This window comes from Balearica regulorum, chromosome 2 (assembly GCF_011004875.1).
Source record: "Balearica regulorum gibbericeps isolate bBalReg1 chromosome 2, bBalReg1.pri, whole genome shotgun sequence".
NCBI classification, from domain to species: Eukaryota; Metazoa; Chordata; class Aves; order Gruiformes; family Gruidae; genus Balearica; species Balearica regulorum.
The window spans coordinates 110166125-110191086 of NC_046185.1; the positions used below are offsets into that span (position 1 = coordinate 110166125).

The 24962-nt window shown below is 44.5% G+C and overlaps 2 protein-coding genes across 3 annotated transcripts in view; one reads left to right on the top strand and one right to left on the bottom strand.

The window, feature by feature from the left end:
• Nucleotides 1-24962, bottom strand: part of SEC61G (SEC61 translocon subunit gamma) — a 329059-nt gene that overhangs the window by 139351 nt on the left and 164746 nt on the right. The gene's annotated exons all lie outside the window — the stretch shown is intronic.
• EGFR (epidermal growth factor receptor) overlaps nucleotides 16288-24962 on the top strand; it is a 163085-nt gene continuing 154410 nt past the window's right edge. The window contains exon 1 of one of the 2 annotated variants that reach the window (XM_075745293.1): nucleotides 16288-16780. In XM_075745293.1, the coding sequence (XP_075601408.1) occupies nucleotides 16678-16780 (103 nt within the window). In that variant the 5' untranslated portion in view covers nucleotides 16288-16677. The remainder of the gene's footprint in view (nucleotides 16781-24962) is intronic. The other variant, XM_075745292.1, reaches the window with a different exon arrangement.

The following is a 24962-nucleotide window of genomic DNA, read 5'->3' on the forward strand; positions in this document are numbered from 1 at the left end:
GGGAGGTGCTGCTGGAGGAGAAACTTAGGAAGATCCCATAATGTCTAACGTGTTGAAAGACAAAGCAATAAAGCAAGTCAGACTGTGATAAAGCTATTTGCCTGCATATGAATTCAACTTTAAGCCTCTTACAGGTCTGCTTAGGATTGCATTACCTGATAAAGCAGCAGTTTTATTCAGGGTCAAATGCAACCTGGTAGCTTGCAGAGTAGCTTCCTGTTTGAATATGCACAATAAGAAATTAGACTGATTTGTCTGGTTATGGAATAGCCAAAAGCATGCTACGGTGCTTGAGCTCAGGCATCGATCATTATTTGGGTGCTTTTGGTTTTGTTTTGACTTTGTAGAACTGCTACAAACAGCTTCGGAATAACTTCTGAACTTGAGCCCTGCTTATGAGATAGGATAGGTCCAAAGTTACACAATACTGTTTCTGTTCACAAACAGCACTGTTCACGTGTGGCTGAACTCATATCTGGGTAAAAGTACGGACCAAGCAAACTAAGAGGGAGCAAAATATCATAAGCCTCTTCCTTCTGGGATGGACTAACACGCAGCTTATGACTCTAACCAGAACACTGCAGCTGCAGTAATTTGACCAGCGCTGTTCAGTCTGTGCTAACTGGCTTGGCAAGGACGATTTGAAACAACCTGCATCAGATTGGACAGGAACCCTGCATGAAGTTTGGAGGAAGGGCTCGGTTTGTAGAGAGCAGGAGTACCACTAGAGCTATTTCTTGTAAAGAACAACAGTTTAACTTCACAATTTTATAGGTGATCTAGCAAGCAATACATGAAACAAGACTTGGTTGTCTACCACACATGAGCTGCTGTAAGACTTGAAGCTGTGAGGTGTTTGTCTGACAGTGAGGGGGTTATTGCTCGTGTAAAGCTCTCAGCAGAGCTAACTGCAGTGCCATGTACTCAGGATATGATATGCTTGTCAGATTTGTTTCTGATAAAATAATATTAATAACCTGATATCCTGTTGGAGGACTCTGGAAGCGCAAAAATTTCAAAGCATGGGCCCATCTGGAATGAAGTTCTTTCAGATTGCTTCTAAAATTGCACTTAAAATCAGGGAAATTGATATTCTCCACAACCAATTTTCCTTTTCTTTCCTTTCTCCTCCCAAGGCTTTTCATTTCTGCGTTTCCAAACATAGCAATTTAAAACTATTTGGAAGAAGTCAGGCCGTTCACCGCTGTGGAAAGTGTCGAACAAGACACACTTCTGGAACCTGGCCACCAGCCGCACTGCATGTAGTCTAGCAAGGCTCTTGCTAATTACGTAAGGGTTTTAAAAGAGATAGCAGCTATGACAAATACGTAAATAAAAATCCCAGCTCTCTAGAAAGTGGGAACTGTTTTCTCTCTTTCCTCCGCTGTGACTATAAACCCTCCCCTCTGACGCCAGAGAAGAACTAGCAGCGCTGCACGCCCGGCAGCTTCCCAGCAGCTGCCAGCTATCCCAAACAGCGCGGCGTGCCCGGGAACATCCACGCCAGACAGCTTCGTGCAAAAGGGCTCGCTGGCTGCCTGCGCAGACCTGCACAGCTATTCTAGTGTGTGCTCTGCGAATACCGGCAGTACCACCCAGACTTCAGTCATTAGCCTAAAGTCATCAGTACATTTCTGTGCATGGGAGTGTCTGCATTTTATGTATCACTATGGCTTGCCTGGGTGTGTATATATTTGTTTGTGTGCTTGCCCTGTAATGATCCAACCTATCTTACATGTATATTTTAAAATATTTTATAAAGTGAGGGTAGATATCATTATCTAAAGGAAAGTGAAGCACAGGGGCAGAGGTTATGCCCTTCGCTGAAGGATACAGAGCGAGTCATTGGCAGAGACGTGACCGACCGGGACACCGAGTTTCTAACGTGAAGCCTGCAGTCCCCACTGAGCCTCGTTAGTTTTTGTGCCTCTTCTGTTTAGGACGCATTATGAATTGTCGATTATCTAACATGGATTCATGCTGTTGTGTTCAGAAAGCCCCCATGGCAATGGAGACAGGAAATTGTATTTCTTTACTTAAGGACCTTTACCACCACTGTTACTGCCGACAACAAGACTTCAGCAACAATTTACATTGACTAAAGCCCGAACGGCAAATAACAGCTAACAAGAGTGCTCACGTGCATCCTTTAGAAAATGTTTGACAGAGTGACCTGCCAAGTCCAGCTGCATTCATTTCCAGTGACCAAAGCAGGTGGTCATGGACCCAATTACAACCTGGAATGCTAAATCAGAGTCCTGCAGATGACCCGATCTGACAATTAGTCCAGCCCTCTGCTTTGCTGTGGGTTTGTTTACAATGATCACTCTTTCTTGAAATGATTAGTTTTGGTTAGTAGGCCAGAGCTTAGTGAAAAGCAGGTTGGTTGGTTGGTTGGTTGGCAACTTTCAGGTTTTGAATTTTTTTAATTCAGAATAGTTTTTTTCCCCATAATTTTTCAATAGAACAAAAATGTAGAAAGAATAACTTCTAGGTGTGATACATTTTGTTCATAAGATGTTTTCTTTAGGAACAATACTAAAGGAAGTCTGGAAATAAAAATCATTCTTAAACAATAAATTAAAGCATTTCAACTTCAAAACTGGCAAGAATATTTTGGATTTTTTTTTAAACAAAACACAATTTCTGGAAAAAAATTTAAAGACCATGCATTATAAATACAGCCTGTTCTGTGCTTTTGACAGAAAGCTAAAAGTTACATGACAAATGTGCCCACCTCCAAAGTAGACTATAAACTTACAGAACCAACCAAATCACTTTGCAAGAGACAAATACTTTCCCTGTCCTTTTTTTAGACTGCAAGCCCCTTAGGGCAGGGATAGTCTTTATTTTATATCACCTATTAGGCCAACCCACTGCTGAAACTTAAGAAGTAATAGTTTCTACCAGACTTGATTCACATCATAAAAATCAGCTTCTGCCCTCTTGTTGACATTTCTGCGTAGGACAGGAACTGAGCAGATATTCAGACTGAATGTTGTTTCATTTCAAGTGGAGTTAGATAATACTGTGTAGACTGCAGAATTTGGTCACTAAAATAACATGGGGGTTTTTATTAATTTCTCAGCTCTCTTAATCACATTCTCACTGTAGATGATGAACTGTGAGCGGCATATGAAATTAAAGCAGTGAAAGAACATACGTGTATTTGTATATCTTACATGAGTTAATTTCAATGCTTACCTACCTTTAGGCTGTGTAGTCATTGAATACAGTTCTGTTACAGCAAAAATAACTAAAAAAGATTTTTTTCCCCCACTCTTTTTTTTTTTTTTAGTGTGAAAAGGACAGAAAACCTTGAAACAAACTCAATTCCTTCTCCTTTCCTCTCTGCCTCCCCCCACCCGAAATCTGTTACAAACATAATTCATGAGGCTATAATCTGATGAGTTTGATCTCTTCTTTTGTAGTGGTACCAGCAGACAGGTTGGACCACTGGGCATACCCAGCAGCACAGAGCAGAAAATGTGCGCTTCGACGTGTCAATAGTCTTCAATATGACAATAGTCTTCACAGATAAAATGCTGTCACCTTTCTTTCTCTGTTGTGGTAGGTTATTTGGGGGGAATCTGCTGCTTGGGATGAAGGAAGGTCAGGCAACAAGTGTTAATGGTCCTGAGTATCCTTGTCTTTCGTGAGAGACTGCTGGGACCTGTGGAAGCCGTATGTGTGCCTATGGAGGCCAGTCTCTTTTCTTAGTGCTGTTCAAAATTGCAGTGCCTCTGCACGTGGATGGACATACGGACAGATTCGATAAACTCTTAGAGGAGCACATTCCTTAAATAACTTGTCAACATCTTGTTCCTGCAATTTGTTGGAAAACAAGATCAAGAGCTTGTCCTACAGCTGTGCAAATCAACAGGGCTACATTAACTTGGCCAAGCTTGAATGTAGACTGAAGTGCTCCTTATTTTGCTCTTTGTTTTGCAGTGTTTTCCTAATATCATGCATACATTGTTAGAAGCAGAGATTTACATATTCAGTATTGCTAAGATAGTGATCCGCATTAAAGGCCAGATTCCAAAGCCTTTACTCATGGTAAGTAGGTCCCTCCTCCGTGAGTAATGCCTTGGAGATCAGGGAAGCTCCTAGTGAAATGACGTGTCACTTAACGTGGGGTCGAACTTTAGAGCCTTCCCCCGTAACATTAAGGACAAACATTGTGTCTTCCCCTCCTGTAGCTGTGGGTCGATCCAATCCCACACATACAGATTCTGGGTAGGTTTGTGTCACGTGGGAGTGATTTACGCAGCCATCAGCCATGAACACTTAGGTGGCAGCATGGTATTGGAGCTGAATCGGGGGAAGTCAACCCAAATTATCGCCCACAGCTAATGGATATCTCAGAGATCTGGCAGTCCCCAGAACCCCGTCACTCCACAAGTATTTTCTGCAGCTGGACAGAGCCCACTCCATGAGCTCAGGGAGAGAGCAGCTCCTGAGCTGACACCGGGGAAAATCCCTCTCTGCTGTTAAGAGCTAGCTCTGGTGGTGACGGATGGGGGCCATTTCCTCCCCAGAGGAAGGAGAACTGTTCTGTGTACATAAACACCTGAAGAGCTGCAGAACAGCACCTAAGGATTTCCACTTTTGCTTGCCAGTATTAATTCAGTGCAACAGGAGAGCAGCTGTACTGTGTCAAGCAAAAATCAATGCTTCCATGATACTTCCTCCTCATCCCACCCAGCCCCAATGGCTGCCATAGTGTTAGACCTTTCCTGAGAGCAATTGCACTTGTGTCCCTGCATTGAACAGCCCTCAATGAACTTGAACTCTTTCATGAGTTGCTCACGTACGTCACAATATCCTGCAGTGATGAGCTCCACAGCAAAGCTGGGCACTGGGGGGAAAAGCACAGCTTTGGTAAAATAATGTTGTTGTTGAGTGTGGGCTACAGGCCCTACAGGAGATGGCTGGCAACCTCTGCTCTTCTTGGGCAAGTGTCGGCAACACAGGTTTCCCAATGTCCTGGGCCTGTCCCCAGCAAAACTTGTGCCTGTAGCAGCACCGTTACTGTTTGGGTGGGAGGTAGTCATCTGTGTTAGACCCAGATTTATGAAGACATTGAAGTATTTAATTCTTAAGCTTAAAGAAAAGATGTGTGCTGTGTTGAATATGAAGTATAATCTGCCGGCTTTGAGTAGAGGCATATTGGTGAAACATTGGAAGGGAGCTTGCAGGACTTGTTGTACTTGTTCTGTGAATAAGACGAGGCTTTCTATTTCCCAGACAGTCATTCTGACAAATTTTACAGGCACTAAAGTAAACAAATGCCTTTCCTAGAGAAATGCTGCTATTAAAAATGTTCAGACTGGATTTTTTTTTTTAAACGGAAAGAAAGCAAATACATCATTCCACTCTGATTACCAATGGCGGTGAGTTATTTGTCTGCTTTGGACCAGCCTGTAGGCAAGGCACATACACAACCACGATGCAGCAAAGCCCATGCGAGTTCATTGCCCTCTTTCACACTGGGCTCCAAGTAAGCCTAAGTGGGCTCCACATCACGGGCCAAAGAGGAGGTTTGAAGCATCTATACCAGCTGAAACCGTGGAGTTTGCTGCTCACAGCCTCTGTTCCCCCCACCCGCTCCATACATACAAAGGAGGAACCTCCCCCAAGCTCTTACCCCAGTTTTAATCCGTCCTTGAAAATGAAGTGTCAGATGTTCATACCAATGTAGTGGTTAACCAGCCTGTGGTAAGAACTCTTTACTGGACTGGCTTGAGTTATACAGCACTTGTCACCACACCAGTAATTAAGAGTGAACAGGGCAGCAATGCCAATGCTGTATCTCATCAGCTTTGCCATCTTTCTATTTCAGGGATGAAGCTTTGCTTAAGAAGTGAGAGTGCAGCTGTTCCCTCAAACAGCAAACACCCTCTCGGATATACCAAACCAAAATCATGGTGAAAGGTCAAGATTTTAAGAATATTTAGCATTCCTAAAGCCTGCCCTGGCTATAAAGCACCATGTAGTTATTAAGTTGTTATTCTTAAAAATTATTTAGCTATTTGTGCTACTTGTTATCGGCATTTTACAGAGGGGAGGTTGGGCTCAGGCAGACTTAAAGCTTACAAAGCCCTGGCTCCTACTTCAGCATCTAATTTTTCAGGCTACACAGAGAAATTTACCTCCTTTGGGAAAGATTTTTTTTCCTTTTTGCACTTGTGAGATGTGCAGGTCTCCCAGAAAGGCAGTGACGAGCTCTCACTTTGTACTTTTTCATTGTAATTGTTATTTTTTCCTTTGCCATCTTCTCTCTACTTAGAAAAAGCCTGGCGTTCACGTATGGTCAATCTTCTGGTTCTTGAGAAACTGCAAATGAAACGCGACCTCCTTGGTTTCCTTTCCCAAGGGAAGTCCATGTGAGCCAGCAGCCGGCTCTGCAGGGAAGCCCTCTGACTTCTCCATGGGCTCGTTGAAGTAGGTCTGGCTTCTGTTTCACTTTATGTTAGCTTCAGGGGTGAGATGCAGAGATAAAAACAAAGGTCAGGAGCAGATCTATGAATGACAAATATCAGGATCGTGGAGCGTGTATGCCTCTCCCATTAACAGCTTTGGTAACCTTGGACCACACTGATGTCCTGATATAGTCTCCATACACTTTAAAAAAAAAAAATAAAAGCTTCAAGAGAACGTTCAGACATACTACAGTGTGCTCCAATTCAAATAAGGTCATGAAGTTGCACTGTCTAAACCTGTCATTATTCCTGAGGCGCTAGCGAGGACATCAAGGGCACATTTCAATTGTTTCAAGTCAGGCAATTGCAGCTTCTTGCCAGCTCCCGATTTTTTTAGCCTGGAAGCAAGATTCGTGCAGTCACTCCATCTATTGGTCCTCGTCCCTGTTAACTAATTTTAACCAAATTCCATGGAAGAGCGAGGATCTCGCAAGCCTTGTGAAACCTGGCGGTAGGTAGAGATGGGAGGTTGCGGCCTCAGCAGCTATCTGTTCTGTCACCATCAGCCCACGTGGCCGATTAACATGGATACATCTCCATACCAGCTGCCTCAAATCCGGCTGGCGGGTGAGGGCACAAGAAGGTATTGCAGGTTGTTATCTGCAAAAAAAGGGAGAAAGCAAAATCATTTGTAGAAAAGCAATCTCCAGTAGTTCCACTGCTGAGAGGCCCAGGCATTTGTTTTCCTTCTGCTGTGACCATATAGAAAACAGGCAATATTTTAAACCACTCATCCATTTGCAGACTCATCTGCGATTCCCACAAGACTCTCGTCTCAAATCAATAGATTAGGCAAGGCGCATAATGAAAAATCACTCGTTCACCCAAATAAACCAGAAAAGCCAAAGGATCCATTTGCATGAGCAAGCACTCACTGGGTGAGCAAGGGCTAGGCAATGTAGCATGAATACATGAAGGAAGAAGATTATTGAACTTTAAATTTATAAAACCTTGAGGAAGCTTGAGTCATTGATGATAAATTTCTGTCTTCAGAGGGAATTAGTTTTAAAGGAAAAGGAGCTGGTTTAAAATGTATTTAAAGTATCAAATTGCATGTATTTATGCCGAATTCACTTTCCCACTCCCACAGACTGGGAATAGAAATTGTGGTCCTCACTTGCCTCTTTGAAAAATGCAGCATCAGTTCTTTTACAGTCAAATAAGCAGTGAGGTCAGGCAGGAAGCAGATCTGGAGAAGTTAATGCTTTTGTGCTGGGTCTCATTTTTTAAATGAATTGGGTCTGTAGTTCTGCAGAAGTGTCTGGGAAAGGAAGTAATGCATAAAATCAAATGATGAGGGGCTTGTAGTTCGGGGAGCTGCTTATGAAGATGGGGTGATGGAGAATGCGAAGGAGCCTACTCAGTCTGACCCATTTCAGAAAAAAAAAATGGCAGGAGACAGGTCGCTTTATTCTCATATATCCCTGGGCTGGTTTATGGTATGCTTTCTATTATACCAGGATATTGTGTTCTTACCAGTGGTGCAGGATATCACATGCTGGTAGCTGGGGGGTCTGATGGAGGTTGGAGTGTGCACACGGAATTGATTAGAGGTTCTCATCCTCTCGGTGGCAAGTCACATGGGGATTTTAAGGTCTGAACCTGAGTTTGAAGGAGAGGAAGCTGTAGAGACAGCTATATCTTAATTACCTCTGGAAGGTTTACCAAAATGCTCGGAGAATTGCTCATCCATCTGAACAGAAAGGGAGTACTGCCATCAAAGCTGCTGGGAACTCAAGAAGTAAATACCAGGGAGTTGAGATCAAACAGATACCCTGAGTTGTGCTGGGGACCACGTTATAAATAGGAAGGAAGAAAAAGCTCAGGGCATTCAGGTGACCCCTCGCAACCCCTTTTTGTAGCCATGTTTTGACAGAAGCTAAAATGTGATATCAGCCCTCGATCCAGCAGCAGTACCGGGTTCCCGAGGATGCACAGCCAGCCCTGGCTCCGGCCCTGCCTGCTGATGCATACCGTTGGACCGGCTCTGCAGAGCTGCCTGGGTTTTTTTCCACAGCAGATGTTTTCAGCCCATTCTCTTCATTACAGATCTTATGTATGTTTTGTATTATCCAGGGGTTTACTTCATCTAGTTTATCTTGCAGTATCGCTGGGTAATGGGGAGTGCTTGGCATTCTCATCCCATTGCCATTTTTGTATCGAGCGCCTTTCTAGGTAATCTGTGGAAGACTGGGTTTGTTTATATTCTGGATTTGGGGTCAGCCCAGTCTGGGAACCTCAGGACTGAAGCTGGGATCCAGGTCCCATCTTGCCTTCTAAAGATTAAAACTTCTGTAGGAAGACAAATATTTTTTGTTGTTTCTTTTTTCTAGAAATACCAGATTGCAGTCAAGAGTACTGGCAGAGAGAAAACAAGAGAAAGGGAAATAAGGAAGAGTGCAAACAACCCCCATTTGTAGAAGCCTTTTGGTATGGATTGGGAGTGTGCTTTTGAAGGTGAATTCCCTTCATGACATGGTCTTGGGGTGCACAAGCTGCGTTTCTTCCCCATGAAGCTAAACTGAAAGATGCTCTTCAGGGGCACAGTAGCACGTTCCAACCAGAAATGGACATTCAGTCTCTAGGAACACAGGAGAGGCAATCTGAACTAAAACACCCAGCAACACATGCCGTGAAGGTGTCAGGACCTCTGTATCAGCTGTTTTACTTTACAGATCCAGTCCTCCAGCACCATGTTACCTGCTCAAATCTCAGTTTTAAATATTGCACATTACTACGCTGACCAAAATGCTGTAAAGCCATACTTTGGGGCATTTACATTGGCTACTCCTCATTAGAAAATAAAGATGCCATTGCTGGGAAGTCAGGCACTGCGCGACCTCTCTGCTCTCCAGAACCTGCTCTTCTGCTCAGTCATATTTGGTGACAATCTCCAACATGCTGCAGAAAATCTACGTGAGAAGGATTTCAGAAGTTAAAGATATGATAAAGGAGAAAAAGAGGCAACTGGCTGCCTGGCCATGTCCTATAGGATTTGTTTCAGCACAGCTGCAATATCTCTGGGATATAGGTTAGATTAATCATATTGAATTGCTCGGCCTTTGCCACATATATCTTTATTATTTAGCTATGCAGTGCTGAATAAAATGTGATAGACTTTTTTTTAAGTATTATGACTTATTTTGATTTAAATAAAAATGACCATCTACTCTGTGGTTAAAGTGCTTTGGAGACACAACCTCAGCATACATGACAGAAAAATCTTTTTCCCATTCTCTTCAGTGACAGCTTTGCTACTGGGCTGATTTTTCCTGTGGAAAATGCAAGGTAGTGATTTCAATGGCATATCTCTAGAGTCACAGAGAAGCAACAAGCAATGAAGTGTCTATAATGGTTAGGGTACTTTCTGTCTTACAGGGCTGGGAGAAAAGAAGTGATTATCATCATCTTTGCTTTTTTTTTTTTTTTTGGCTAGAAAGGAAAATTTGCCTACTGAGATACTCCAGTTTTTGAATATGTGCATGCTGAGATGAGTAAGAAACAGAATTGCTGACTTTGAAATATTGGGAAATAGGTATGACCATGTCCATATTGGTCAATTATGCAGGGAGTGTTCCCTGCGTATTGTGCTAGATAATCTGCGCTATTAATATATACGAACAGTCCCAGGCTAGGCTGGCTAGTAGTCTCCCAAACATGGTTTGAGAGTTAGCAGAGGCCAAATATCGCTCCTGGTAGGTAGTTTGGAGGTAACCATGCCAGTCTGGAGACTTGAGTTTAACATTTTGGTGGACGCAAGCTGCTCTGTGGCAGTTCATTTACATGCTGAAGAATGGTCCTGAAAATGTTGAATTGACTAGTGTAGTCAGCCTCTGTGTGGTTTTGTTTTCATTTGAGTAACATTTAAGAATTTATGTAGAAAAGTGAGTTAAGGCAGAGATGCCTCCACAATGCAAGATAAGGAGTGGATATAAGGGAAGGCTGACTTCTTTTATAGTCGCTAGCCCACATAAGAACTGGTAGCTGCAGTTGTTTAGGAGGATCACAGTGTTGCAATTTCTTATCACTCCTATCTGTGTCCACTTTGATTGCAAACAGCAGAAGAGAGATGGCTGAATCTGAAGAAACCCCCATTAGCCGCACCCTTGATGCAAATCACATTCTTTGTGCGTTGACTCAGGGATATCAGCTTTCCTTACTCTCTCTTTGCCGCAGATTTCGCAGCACTACAAACACCTGAGGAGACAGTACTTTGAGCAGCCTCTTGCTATATTTGCACATGGTATTGACCTTCGGGTGGGAGCTGGGCAGGGATAGATAAAGGACTTGATGGGGAAGAGGAAGGGAAGGGGAAGAGGCAGGATAAGCACAACCACCCCCAGCCAACCATCACCCCCGAGCTCGGCTTCATGGCACTTTTACTCTTCCTGAGGCGAAATTTGGGGCACAGGCTCATGCCTTGTTGTCCCTCTTTGTCACTGTGGACATACGAGGGCTATGACAGCCTGTGCAGTGGGTCAGGAATTAGGTGAGCAAAAGTATAAAACTCTTTCTTCACTTGTATAGAACGGACAGTGAGAGTAATGCAATTAGCAGTATTGGTGTCCATAACCAGGCACCTACCATTACTAGTCACCCATCTTGAGTAACTATATGGTATGATGTGGTGACGTTAGCTCCACTTCTACTGGCATCCAATTTATTGAGAACGTGTTCAAATTGCACTTGCTGCAGTCATACAGAGATATATGATTTCTGGTTGAGCGAAAGAGTGTATTTAAAATCAGGGTAAGTCACCCTACAGAGCACAGAAATAAGGCAGAAGCTTGTTTTTCTGAAGGGAGCTACTGTACTGTTTAGTAACAAAGATTTTGGATATAACATACCTCGTTCCATCACAGTATCAGTCCTTATGTCCTTGCCCACGCAAACTTTAAAACTTGCTGAAGTAAGAACATAGCAAAAAAAAATGCCTAGCTTCAGGATTTGTTAAAGTATGTGAAAAACCACAGTAGTCCCTACATGATGTTACAAACACCAAAGGGATGGATGCTGTTGAGCAGGAAATGTATTCTACCCTTGGAAATGATCTGTTAGATGGCAATGGAGATGCCACATTCCCCAGCAGTTCAGCAGAAATTTTGGGAAATAATAACTATATGGGAGTTAAAACTGCATGCTTTTGTCAATATAGTATAGTTATTCCCATGATACCCTGATAACATTGTTCAGTTAATGTTAGGAATTGTAATGTTTATCTTGAATACTGAAAGAATTTGCTATATCCTTTTGTGTGTGTGTGTGTAATTATTTTAGATGTTAAAATGCACAGAGTAATTTTTTTTTTTTTAAATTTTCTGCTTTATACTGGCCAAAAATTGGGCATCTTTTCAAAGAGGAGCCATAATTCAGACACTAGATAGCTAACACTTTCTCCTGTGCAATGGGAGGCGTAGTATCTTTGGGTACTAAAACCCGCTACGGCCACACAGGTTTTATTTTTGTATTTACTTTTTTATTGCCTACTTTCATTAGTGAATAAGCTGGTGCTGCAAATCTCTATCAGAGTATAAAACATTTAAAAGTCTGTTTCTGAGTTAAGTAAAGCTTCCCTGGAAAATGTGACATTGAACTTGATGACTGAGATGACAGATAAACCTGGACATAAAAAAAAAAAAAAAAGAACATGTAGGAACCCTCCCGAGATAACACCATGGTCACGTGTTGAAATACCGACTATGCAATTCACTATAATTAAGGTTTAATTCCAGCACCTGTGTGTGTGTGTTGGTCTTGTCCTTTCTAAATGCTGTTATACAAATGCACAAACAGCATTAAGAGAAGAGAGAGAGAGAGAGAGAGAGAAAATCTAAGTGTGTAAAAATAGATACATTTTCATCAGGAGTACTCTCTAGAAGCATCATCATCCAAGGAAGTTTAAGTATAATGTTTAGAATAAAAAGCTCCTGAGTGATAGCCCTAGCTCTGCCACTAACACTCTGCCCAAGGCAAATTATTTTACATCTATAAAATGGAAATGATAGCTACTAACCTGCTTTACAGGAGATTTGTGAAGATAAATTAGTTAATGTTTGTGCAATGTTTTCAACATGCAAAGTGCCATAAAGCTCCACGAATTATTACCTCAGTCCTTGCTTTAAAACCTCAGTGAGGAATCATAGAATACAAACCACAATGCAAACTACAATGTCCACAATCTCAAACACCATGCAAACGAAATCTGAGCAAGCTGGTTTGTAAAACCCTGCTAATTCAGCTCTGCTTCATTTCTTCTCTTCCAGTAAAAAAGCCTACCATTTAAAATTACTTTTGCAACATGCAGAGAACAGCTACGTTGCCATCAAGGAACAGTTACTGATTAATTTTTTTGGTGGAGCAAATGCTGACCCACTTCTTTGTGGATAATGAAAACCGATACATTTTTTGTATCATTCAAGGAAAGGACCCAGCAGCAGGGATTTCTTTACTCTTGAAATGATTTTGAGACTCTAGTCTGTTTTGAGGGAATGTGGAGGAGATAGGAGAGTTAATCCTGCTTTTTCCACTGATAGGGAAATCAGTTATTCATCCTCTTATAGTTACTTCTCTCCACATGTGGCAAAATAATCAGCTCAGCAGCGCAGGCAAGTGCTGGTGAGCAACCGCAGTTCAGTTCTGCAATCCAGCAGTATCTTCATATGGAGGAACTACCAGCTTACATGGACTTTACTTCATAGGCCAGCGTGTTTATGCTTAAGATAAAGACAGGAGATACATACGTGCTATAAAGCAAATAGGACGTACTGTAATGTCAAAAGGAAGCTGAAGCAAGATGTTGCATTTAGTGTGATATTGTCAGTATGTATATTAATTTAATAATTGGTGGTCAAAAGGTTGGCCTTTGTCCCACGACCTTTGATCCATGCACACATGGATGCAGCTGGTAATAAAAGTTTTGCAATATGAAGGAATATTGCATGCCCATGCCAAAATTCATGTAGTTAAGTTAGCTTCAAAGGAGTTCCACAAAGGCAGGCAGTCTGGGTACGTGACCAGCTGTTTAGGGAAAATGTCAGGTTTGAATTCAAACTGTTTCAGAAATTCTTCAGTTGTGTTAAAAAGGCCTGAAAGACCTGCCTGTGATCATAAGCATCTCAAACCTCAGTCTTAGAGCCTCTTTATGTATCTTGTGACCTTGGCAAGTAGAGCACAGATGCCATGGAAATAACACATTTGTGCTCAAAAAGGTGGGAAGACAGAATTTACGGCAGCTTGCTGTGCAGCCCCTTCAGCAGTACTGCACTGCCAGCAGCAGATGAGAGTCTCCTGTAGTGGACATCTGCAGTGTGGGAAAGCAAATTTAAAGGGGAAGTCGCCTACTCTTTCCTTGCCCATCATGTCAGGCATGAAGGAGGAGCTTAGTTAGGATCAAATACTTGGTTTTATGTGCTTTCATGTAAGGGTAGTACGTGATGGGCGGTGAAGCAAGTATGAAATGTTCCTGCTCAGTATAGCAGGTAGAATCACAATTGCACGAAAAATACTGCAAAGCAAGCATTTGGTTTTTTGCATGTCAGGACAGGACTTGGACAAGTTTCTCCACTGAGCTCATATGCAAAAGATGTTTTCATGTTTTTTTCCTGTGTTTAGTTTGTTTTCCAGTTGTCACTTCGTATCCTTTCTGTTTCTAGATTTTAAAAACTCCATTGCTTTCCATAGTGGTAGCTCGATGCTCAACGTGCATGTCTAGGGGCACATGTTTCTTTAGTTTGTATTTATCTACAGAACTGATTTGAGGTTCATTTCCCTGTTGTCTTAACTGCACTGCCCTTCTCATAACGCAAGCTGCAGTCTGTAGTCTGTGCTGAGGTTGCTTTGCAAATCTTCCCTCCCTAGAAGTTGATAATTTTTTCCTGCGCCTCTCATTTTTAAAAATCCTCGTTTGAAATGAAAATTAATCATATACACAGAATGTTTACAAGGTTGCACTATGTGAGCATCTTTGAAGCAGTTGCCATTAATATCGTACTGGCCCAGATTCTGCCCTCAGTTACAGCCACAAAACAAATCATACGAGTAGGGTTCCTCGGATGTTACTAATGTCTGAGTTTACTTCAAAGTACATCTTTCACAGTATTTACAAAATATAATCAAACCAGAATGTCAGCTACAGCACACAAAAGCTGACTTGTAACCCAATTCATCTTAATAAATGATTACAGGCATGGCTGGTTAAAGGCATGTAGTCAGGCACCGGGTTTTGTGCTAGGATAAACGGGATAGTGGTTTTCTCTGCCTGGTTAGGACAGTAACTAGTTAAACTATCAGAAAAAGATTGTACAGAGGAAGTTGACTGGTAGGAGAAAAGTAATGCATCTCAGAGGAACATGCATCACAGAGGAAAGTCAAGATACACTCAGTGGCTATTTTGCAATCTATTGTGTTCCAGCGCCCGGTGATAGACACAGGCATTTAGCACGTAATCTCCCAAACCTCATGTCATTATGGACTTCGGTTCTGGAGTTCCCAATTAATCATAACAGTTCTAAGGATTCATATCCTATTGACTGTGTGGCCCAAGTCTTCACAAGAGCTTTATGAAGAAATTACCACCAGCTTTTAACAAGTTTGAATGTTGAATCATTATTTACTCGAAGAGATCCCAGCCCAGACAAGTGACACTTCTATGTCCTGTTTAAGAGCCTGAGTGACAAGACAGTGCTTCCTCCCACTTTCCAGAGAAGCAGCCTGTTTAAAAAAAAAAAAGAAAAAAGAAAAAAGAAAAAATAAAAAAGAAAAAAGAAAAAAGAAAAAACAAAAAAAAAGAAAAAAGAAAAAAGAAAAAAAAAGAAAAAAGAAAAAAGAAAAAAGAAAAAAGAAAAAAGAAGAAGGGATTGTAACCATAAGCATATTTCACTGAATAGCTTGGGTTTGCCTCTCGGGGTGGGGGGTTGAGGGCAGGAGATGTTGGGAGTGAAGGAGCACCATGCATGTGCTCTTTTGCTTAATGCCTGTGGATGTCCCTGGAGCACCTCAAGAACACTTGTAATATTGTGTGTTTATTAAGTAACTCGCTATGCGGAGCAAGGAGCACTTTCTCACTGCCGGTGCAAGGGAATAGAAACAGTATGTACAGATACGCACCCTGTTATCCTTGTGCTAAAACAAGCGTAGAAACAGTGCAGTTTTATTTCACGCACATACCTGGCCTTGCAAGCGCTGGGGTAAAATGACCAGAACGAGAACAGGACTGTTGGCAGAGAAGCCAAGCGGGCTCCGCTGATTTCGGGGGAGCAGAGACCAGGACCAGAGCCCCGGGGATGCGCCCCTGAGGGAGCGGATTTAACCTCCGGAGCCGCTTCGCTGTTGCTGCTCTCCGATGAAGCGCCTCAGCCCTTCCTTGCCCGCACTCCCCTCCCTGGGGAACGGGACGGGACGGGGTTTCAGCTGCAAAACACCCCGGGGCACCCGCGCTCCCACACAGACTCTGCCCCGCTTCCCCCCTCCGTGGGGGTCCGGCCTCTCCCCGGGAGGGGACACGGGGGGGGGGGGGGGGGGGGAGCTGTGCCAGGGCCACGCTGCTTTTTTGCGAGTAGCGGCGCAAATGCGTGTTCGTGCCTTTGGCAGCTGCCAGACACAAGCCACCGAGAAGCAGGACATCCCCCTCACCCTCCCGAGCGTGGAGGGGCGGCTAAACTACCCTGTCCCCACCCATCTCTCCTCTCAGCCTACATCCCGGGACAGGTGGCAGGTCTGCCCCTTCCCCACCTGAGCGGGGAAGGCGCCACGGCTTTCTCCTCCCTCCTCGTCCTTGCTCCCGCCCAATCCTCCTCCTCCTCAGCGTCCCCAGAGGGAGCCCCTGCGCTCCGCGGCCGGGCGGAGAGCGCAGCCGGGCGCGCCCCGTCCCGCAGCCGGCTCCAGCCGCTCCGCAAGCCCCTGCGCACCCGCCGCCGCCTGCAGCAGGGGGAGCAGAGGGAGGAGGAGGAGGAGGAGGAGGAGGAGGAGGAGGAGGAAGGCAGCAGCAGCCCGCCCGCAGCGGGGCACGCACGTGTGCGCGCAGCCCTCGACGGCCGCCCTCCAGCATGCTGCGCGGAGCCTCGCAGGGCAGAGCGGCGGAGAGGAGCTGATCGTGGCCGCGGGAGAAGAGCAGAGGACCGGCTCCGCTGAAACCTCCGTGCGTCCGTCCCATCCGACCTCCCCAACCCCTCCGAGGGAGCGGCGGTCCCCCAGCATGGGCGGCCGCAGCCCCCTCGCCGCCGGGCCCCGCGGGGCCGCTGTCCTGGTGCTGCTCCTGGGGTGCGTCGGTCTTTGCTCCGCCGTGGAGGAAAAGAAAGGTAAGGGGGGGGCGCGGGGGTCCCGCCGCCGCTTTGCCGGCTGCGCCCCGTGGGACCGCGGGAGCCGGGGCTGCGGACGGCCCCGCGCCGCGGCCTGCCGTGGGGAGCGGCGGAGGGAAAGTCCCAAATACTACTTTCCTTAAAAAAACAACAACAACAACAACAAAAACAAAACAGGGAAAGAGGAGAAAAGGGAACGAAACCAAACCTATAGTAGCGATCGCGGAGCTCTGACTTCCTGATTCTAGGCTTATTTTCTTTTGTGGGGGTGGAGGAAATAAAAGGGAATATGCCTTAACGCATCGGTTGTGCTTCTCTCCTTTCGTGTATCTTTTTTCTTCTCTCCCACCGTTCCCGCGTTGCCCAATCGCTCCCCGGAGCGCTCTCCCTGGCCGGGCAGCGGGCTCAGCCCCGCCGCGGCCGCCCCCGTCCCGCACCGCCGCTGCCGGCACCACCGCGGTGGCGGCGCGGAGAGCGGCGGGGAAAAGCCGCGTAGCTCCCGAGTAAGCGCCGCTCCGGTAACACCGGTCTGTCGCCCTGACCCGGACACCTCCGCTTGTGGTGTTAAAAAAAAAAAAAAAAAAGATTTTTTTAAAAAAAGTATACACCTGGGAAGGGGGCGGGGGGACGCGGAAAGAAGGGAAACTTCTTCATGTGGGTTCTGGTTCCCCGGTTATTGAAAAGAGGAGCGATTTATCCCTGCGTGACCCAGCATGAAGAAGCCGTTGTCCCGACTCTGCCGGCGCTGTCACCCCTGGCAGTGACCGCCCGGCACGGCCGTGCGTGGGAACGGCGCGGAGCGGGCGCCTCCGGCTCGGGTTGTCTGGTGGTGCTGGTGGTTTTGGGTTGGTGGTTTTGGGTTTGTGTTTTTTGTTTTTTTGGGTTTTTTTTTTTTTTTTTTGAGAAACTGGTTTAGAGAGTGAGAAAACGTTTCTGGCTGGTCAGATCCGTCGCTTTTTCTCTGTGTGTGGTGGTCTCTGTTGTGAGTTTGGAGAGCAGGCCCCGGCTGCAGTTCCAGGCAGAGTGCAGTCCTCTTTATCTTGGAAATCTGCCAGCTAGGGGAAAAAAAAAAATGCAGATTTGGGTGGTTTGGTTTGGCTTTTTTTTTTTTTTTCCCAGTCTTTCTTTCTTTGTAAAGAAAAAGCGGGAGAAGAGAACTAACAGTTTTTAGAAGGAGTGATGCATGGCTTAAAGCATTTGAGTTAGTCTTTCGTGAGTGTAAACAGTAAAACTGCCCTGAAAGGGAGAAACACCCCGTCCAAAAGAACTAGTTGCACAACCTTCAAAAAGTGGAGAGATTCTCTTGTTCCAGAAATCAAGTTCCTACCTGTTGTTGATGTAACATGGGCAGTTTTTCTTTCCTGGTTTTCTTTTTCTACCCCCCCCCTCCCCCCCCTTGAAAATGATGAGAAGCAAGGTGACTCCATCTGCTGTGCTTGTGTTAAAAGTCTTTTGAGATGTAGTCTCAGGTGCACATGCCCTGTAGAATATATAAAGTGTGAGGAGAAATACCTTGTTTATACTGTTTAATTCTGTGTCTCATAAACTTAGGAAGGTGCCAGTTATTTGAGGATTACTTAATAATCAACAGCTAAGTGATAAACCCCGCAGATTATTCTCGGTATGTTCTGTCAGCAAGTAACTGTTCCTCTGAGGAGAGCTGGAGCCTCAGTGGCAGAGGTGAAGGTTGAAGAATTTCTTCGGGAAGTGTGAATTGGTTGATTGGTCTTTATTAGTTTCTCCCCATACTTGAGGATAAGCAAGAATGTAAGTCTGGGTACAAAATGAAGCGGCATTTGAGAATTGTGAGGTACTGGTTTGAAGTGACAGGTCCAGCAGATAAGAGAGCATCGGTGTATGTTGAGAACCTGCCTCCTTGGTCAAGTGACAGGACCCAGTATCAGAATTCGGAGTAATTCTGGAAGTAAATGTGCCCTAATATGCAACACACTCTTGAGTTTTAAGGCTGAATTCTGTAGATTTTAGAAGTTTAAACTGCATATGAAATTACACTTTTAAAAATTTCAACCTGATTTGTATATTAGCAAAAAGAGGACATGTTTCAAAAAAAAAAAAAAAAAAGAATACCTGGGCAAATGTTGTTTTTGTTAAAAGAATATCAGAATCAACCTATAAAATCTGATTAATGTAATGTTTGAATGGAAATTTAAATACAATTGTGTCCTTTCTCAAAATTTTAGAATGAGTTCTTTGAATATGGATGAGAGAAAACTGGTTTAGTTATAACATTGTAGTCAATAAGAATCCAAAAAAAACCCCTAACTGTGCATATTCAGAACCAAACAGCGTTGCTGGAAACTGAAGTACACTCACAGGGATTGATACCCACCTCTGTCTCCATCTTCTTGCTCTGATGTTGACCCAGATTAACCACAATGGGACTAATCCGGATTTCCTGTAATGTACCCTGGACGGCTTGCTTGGTGGTACCTGAGATAAGTACCTGTGACAGCAGGCACACCACATACGCAGGATGCATTTGACCCATATCTGTTTTGTGTGTCAGTGCTCCATGACAGCACTACAGTTAAGCAAACTGCTTTTTGTTGTTATATGTTGGTTTTATATCACTAGTTTTGATCTGTAGCTGCAGCCGTTGTGGGATGGGAGCGTGCCACTCAGCACTGGGAGCGTGCATGCAAGCATGCTGGGCATCTTGGTGGCTGCAGAAGTTGGCTGCGATGGCCGTCCGTACCTGATAGTTTTCCTTTGTTTTCCAGAAAGCCATGTAAGACTAAGTTCTTTAAGGATGTGGAAGTAGTCATTTTCACATGAAATGAAAAAGCTCCATCTAATATCCTATGCAGTGTTTACTTGTGGGCTACGTGTGTACTGCTATTACTTGTTGCTGCCCTTTACATTGTCTTGTAGTTTCTGCACTGTGTATTATTCCATACTTACTTGTGACAGATGTATACAAGTGGACTAATCTTTGTGGATTGTGTACGGCTTGATCGGTTACGCACAGGCATCCAGTGCCTTTTCAGATGCCCTCTGGTGTAACCTGGCCACTGCTCCATGGGAGCACAGATCTCGCAGTGGGGTTCCCTGTGAAATGTGCCTGCTGGTGGGGGCTGTCGTGGGAGCGAGCCTGGGGGCCTCCCAGAAGCGGGCAGCTGCCCGTGCATCTGCAGCTTGGCTGAGGAGTCGGCAGTGTCCTCTGCCTGCCTGGTGCCAGGCACTCAGTCGCAGGTGAAGGATGTCTCATGCTCCTGTTACAGTACCCGGGTTGCTGGTACTCCCTTGTGTCATTCCTGAATTTATGCGGAGACAGGAGCGTATGTGTGTGTGTAGGTATTTGTTTATTATTTAAGGTCTTGTCTATGCACCCATTTATTTTTTTTTTTTTCTCCTTGGTAAAGGGAGAACTTTTTTGGATTTGGAACTTTTTTGGATTTGGAAACTAAAAGAAATCTGTGCAGCCTTGGCAGTTAATGCAGTTAGACATACGGGAATTTAGATACTGATACAATCCAATTTGGTGAAATAATGTAATTAAATAAGTAGTCTTGACTATAGAGTGGCTCTTACTCCAGTGCTTCAATGTGTGAATAATTAAGAACAACATCCAAATCTTCCTATCATTAAGAGCAATTTCTGATGAGCAGGGACGGGAAGGTAAAGTGCCAGCAGTCACCCCCTTAATTCGAGCAGCCTGCAAAATAGGGTGACTATGTGTAAAATGTCACAAAAGAGATGACCTCTCAGAAAAGCCTGTGTGCGTGGTGACCAAACTACACACAGAAGTGATAGTAGTAAATACAAATGTGTTACTTCTTGCATCAAGAGCATATTAAATAAGAGATAAATAAGAAATCAAGATCAATGCCCTGGAGACTTTACAATCAGGGTAGTCCATTTTAATTTATTTGTTAATTTATAGAGAGAGACTTTGAGGGAGTGTCGCACGATGCCAATATGGTCCTCAGGGCTGACTTTTGCATTCGGGGATCCATGTATCACTGAAATCACTGGGATATGCTAGCTTTAGCAGCAAGATAGCTGACTAGCCAAACCAGTTCCTTCAGAAGGTGTCCTTATCTTCCTTGAGCACAATCTGTCCTTGCTTAATAGCTCTTCAGAAACAAGTCTAGTGAAAGGTTTACTTAATTTTAGGGAGGATGGCATGCAATGGTTTTGCGTAGAAACTGTTGATACTGCCACAAACTTCTGGATTAGTCCAAGCATGTGTGCATCGGGGGTACAGTTGCCCTGCGTATGTGAGTATCCCAGAAAGAACTAATGTACATTTGAAATCAGTTGTCAGCACGTTATGTTATAAGCGTTGGTGTTTACAGGTATGAGAACTCGTGTCAAATCTCGAGTTAGACTCGGATCTGTACTCCAAAAGTGCTTGTGTAATGCAAACGTGGTTGTACTGTCAGATAAGTGCTTTGTCTTGGAGAACTTTATTGGGGGACCCAGGATTGCCTGTACCCACAAAAGCATCCTCTGGATGGCCTAAAATAGGAGCACTTGGTGGGGTGACCCAGCCGAGAAACCTTTTTAATTTAGACTATTCAAAATGGGGGCGAGATCTTATTCTGTAAAAAGATGACCTGCTAGCTAGAGCAATTGTTATTTTAGAAATGTGTGAATTGCATTAGGCGTCTTCTATTTGTGTTTATAATTTCTCCAAACTCCATTCTGCTATACTGCTCTCATCGCACACCTACTAGGGAAAAATGCAATTCTGTCAGTCGGGGCTCAGCTGGCACAGGAATCGCACTTAATCCAGCTAGGATTTTGCTAGTTTTAGCAGAAAGGGAAAGTTATTAGGAAAGGCAGCGGAGCTTTTATTTCCTCCTCAGTGGAAGGCATGTTCTCATTTTTCATTTCCCGGATTTGCTCTGTAGCAGTTGTAGAAGGTGCATAGCCTCCGATGAATACTGAAGCAACAGTTATTGCTGTGAGGGGATAGTCACCTGCCTTGCTCTCGCCTCGAGCTTAGCTTGAGCAACACGTCTTGCCCGAGGTGCGGCTGGTGAAGTTAGCGCAGAATTTGCCTCTCTGAAGCCTAAGCAGCGCTTCAGCCAGCTCCTGTGCTGGGGACAATGACTGAGCGGGAGCTGCTGCTTCATGGAGCTAAGGGGTACAGCAGGAGAGCGGGGATAACGACGAAGGATTAGCAGATGGGCCCTCACCTCTGGGATGCATCCTTTGAATGAGGCTGATGGAAAAGCTGCCTTGGATCCGACTCTTCAGAAGTCCTCCGCTCCTGAGGACCACTCCGTTCATACCTGTTGGCTCTGGAGAGCTCGTGAAACGTGTGAGGACGTGGGGAGCCAGCACTACGGATTTATCAGCGTCGTGTAGGTGGGGGTAGAAAGTGTTCAGGTGAATTTTTTTTTTTTTTTTGCCAGGAGTTAATGGTATGCAGCACGGGAATCTACGGCTTGATGTTTTGTGGACTCTGACAGTCATTCAGCTCGGAGCAGTACACGCTGACCCTGTTAAAAATATATCGATTTGACCTTCTTCTGTGCCCCTTCCCTTCCAGGAACGCTTTATTAGTAGGTGCAGTATGAGATCCAGTATCGTTCCTGCCCATTCTGGTTTTTGATGTGCTACTTCTTGGCTTCCAATTACAGCAAATGGGACTGTAATACTTCTTTTTTAGAGCTGAATTCTGCTGACCTAACAGTATTGAGTAATAGTGTATTTTTTTTTTTCTTCAGAAATAGTTATAGAACATTTGGCACGAATATGTGCAGCAGAAGTCATTCCTAAACTAAATGTGAAAAAAAAAGAAGTACTCCTCTGTACAGAGAAGTTGTACCAAAATAAACATCTATTCCTGCTGAAACAAGATTGTTATTTATTAAGAACTATGACGTGCCTTTGTAGTTTGTCTTATAGGGAGAATATTTAGGTGTGGGTCTTGTGCTCCCTGTGCTTAATAATGTTATTGAGGGATGCTCACAGGGAAGAAGCGTGAGAAACCCACTTGTGAGATTGTGTGTTTGAACAGGAAAACTTTCTGATGACCATAGTGAAAAGAGGAGGCCATGTGGGTTGGCTGTTGAGCTAAGAAGTACACTTGTTACCACACTGCACCTTTAAAAATTTTTTTTTTTTAAAGAACAGAAGGCATTGCTAGGAGAGAGCAGCGCTGGATTTATATAGCCTGTAAAGGCGTGTGAGCTTTCGTTTTGAAGTTTTAATGCAAAATGAGTTTTGCCTGTTGACAGGTCTATGCAAGGTTCCTCCTCCTGCCAGCGTGCCTTCTCCTGCCCAGCACATCTGTGTACATGAAAGTAAACATCTACGTGTTCGCATGCATGTCGTACTATTAAGGTGCATCAAATCAGGGGTGGGTTTTGTTTGTTTCAGTGGTTGAAGAGGAAAAAAAAAAAACCAACCTGGAAAAAAAGATTAACTTCCAGTCAAACTAAAACAAATATGTCAGGGTGGTTCTAGTGAAGGGAAGAAAACCAACAACCCAACAACAAAACACCAACAAACCCCCCCTAGTTTAAGATAATCTGGTAGACTAAATTTGACTTGAGACCATTTCTTTTCTTTTAAGTTAGGTAAGAAGGAAAATGAAATGCTGTTTGAAATGAAAATTTGCAGGTTTATTTTGAAAATACTAGAACACCACTTGATTTTCTTATGCCTCCCTCCCACTCATTTTTCTGGCCGAGGCGTGTTTGCTGAGTTTGGCTCAAATTAATGAGCTAACTTCAGTTCGCTTCTTCCTCCCTCTGAAAAACTTAAGGTTTTGGGGGTGGGGTAAACTGTCATTTATATACATATAAATAGTTCTGCTCCGATCTGGGTGAACATTAAGTAGAGAGATAAATGCAGTCCAAAATGTTTGTGATCACTTTTTTTCCATTTTCATCAAATGAAACAAAAATAATAATGAAATAATAATAATGAAATAAAAATAATGAAATTTTAAAAAATATATAAATAAGTAATTAAAAAAAAAAAAAGAAAAAAACTTGGTGTCCATTACCTCCCTGGCCTACATATGTTTGGTGCCTTCACCATACCTTGCTAACCTCTGGCCGGAGGAGGAGCTGGAGGCTCGCAACCTCCTGGCTGGAGGTGCACAAGCAGGCAGGCTGGGGCTTTGGGCAGGCGGGGTGAAAGCTGCCGAGCAGTAGCAATGCCCCAAGGGCCGGCAGTGCTGCTGTGTGGGTTAAAAGCCTTCTCCGTCTAGTGGTTACTGCTCTGTGGTTCCTTTACCTTGCAAAGGTGCTGCGCGAAGGGTGGGTAGCCTCCCCAGGTGTACCCTCTGGCTCCCTGGAAAAGCAGTGGGTTTGCCAGCCCCCTCCATCCCAAACAAAACAAAACAAAACAAAACAAAAAAAAAAAAGGTAGGACCAGCAAAGGCGGTTTTACCAGAACCGCTCTGCCAGGGTAGACGGCTCCTCCTGGGGCTCTGGGGCCAGCAAGGCTGGGTGAGTCGGCAAGGACCGTGTCAGGCAGGACGTTTCCTGGGGAAAATGTGGAAGGAAGGAGGGGAAGATATAAACCAGCAGTCTTGATGACAGGATAGTAGTATTTTAGCTCTGGCTTTTACAAGAAGAAAATTATCAGCTTGTGGGAACGGGGTTTGTGTGCGTTTGGTAATCAAAATGCAGTGGCATGATCCCTGCCTTCCCGTCACCAGATTCAACAGTAAATATGAAGATAACCAGAAGAGCCTTGGAAATCAGCCGCTTTTGGCACTGGGGCACTATGAGCTCGCGCAACACTTCTTCTAGCTGGGGAAAAGTAGTATTTTGCCTGTCCAGAGCCACAGAGGCTTTGAATGGTTGCCTGAGGCAACACAGCTGGCTGCTGGTGAAGTTGCCTGCTAGGATTTTGGCCTCTCTTGCCCCATGCCCAAGCCAATGATAAACACTGCCTGGAGTTGAAGGTAACCAACACCTTATTCAGAAGCCTTGAAATGATGGCTCGTGCAGAGCATCATTCCCGTCTTTCCCGAAGGCCTTTCTGTGTGTCCTTCCCTGGGGACATGTCGCTTGATGGAGGCTGGCCAGAGCCCGGGATGAGGTGACCTACATGACATGCATCTAGCTTGGCTCCTTGCGACCGGAGCGTGCTCGTTGTCCACCTGCGGTAGGGCTCAGCATGCCTGGCCCCTTGCTCCGCTGCCCCGGGGGGAGCCCCAGCACCTCCTGGAATAACAGCTGCATGAGGCAGT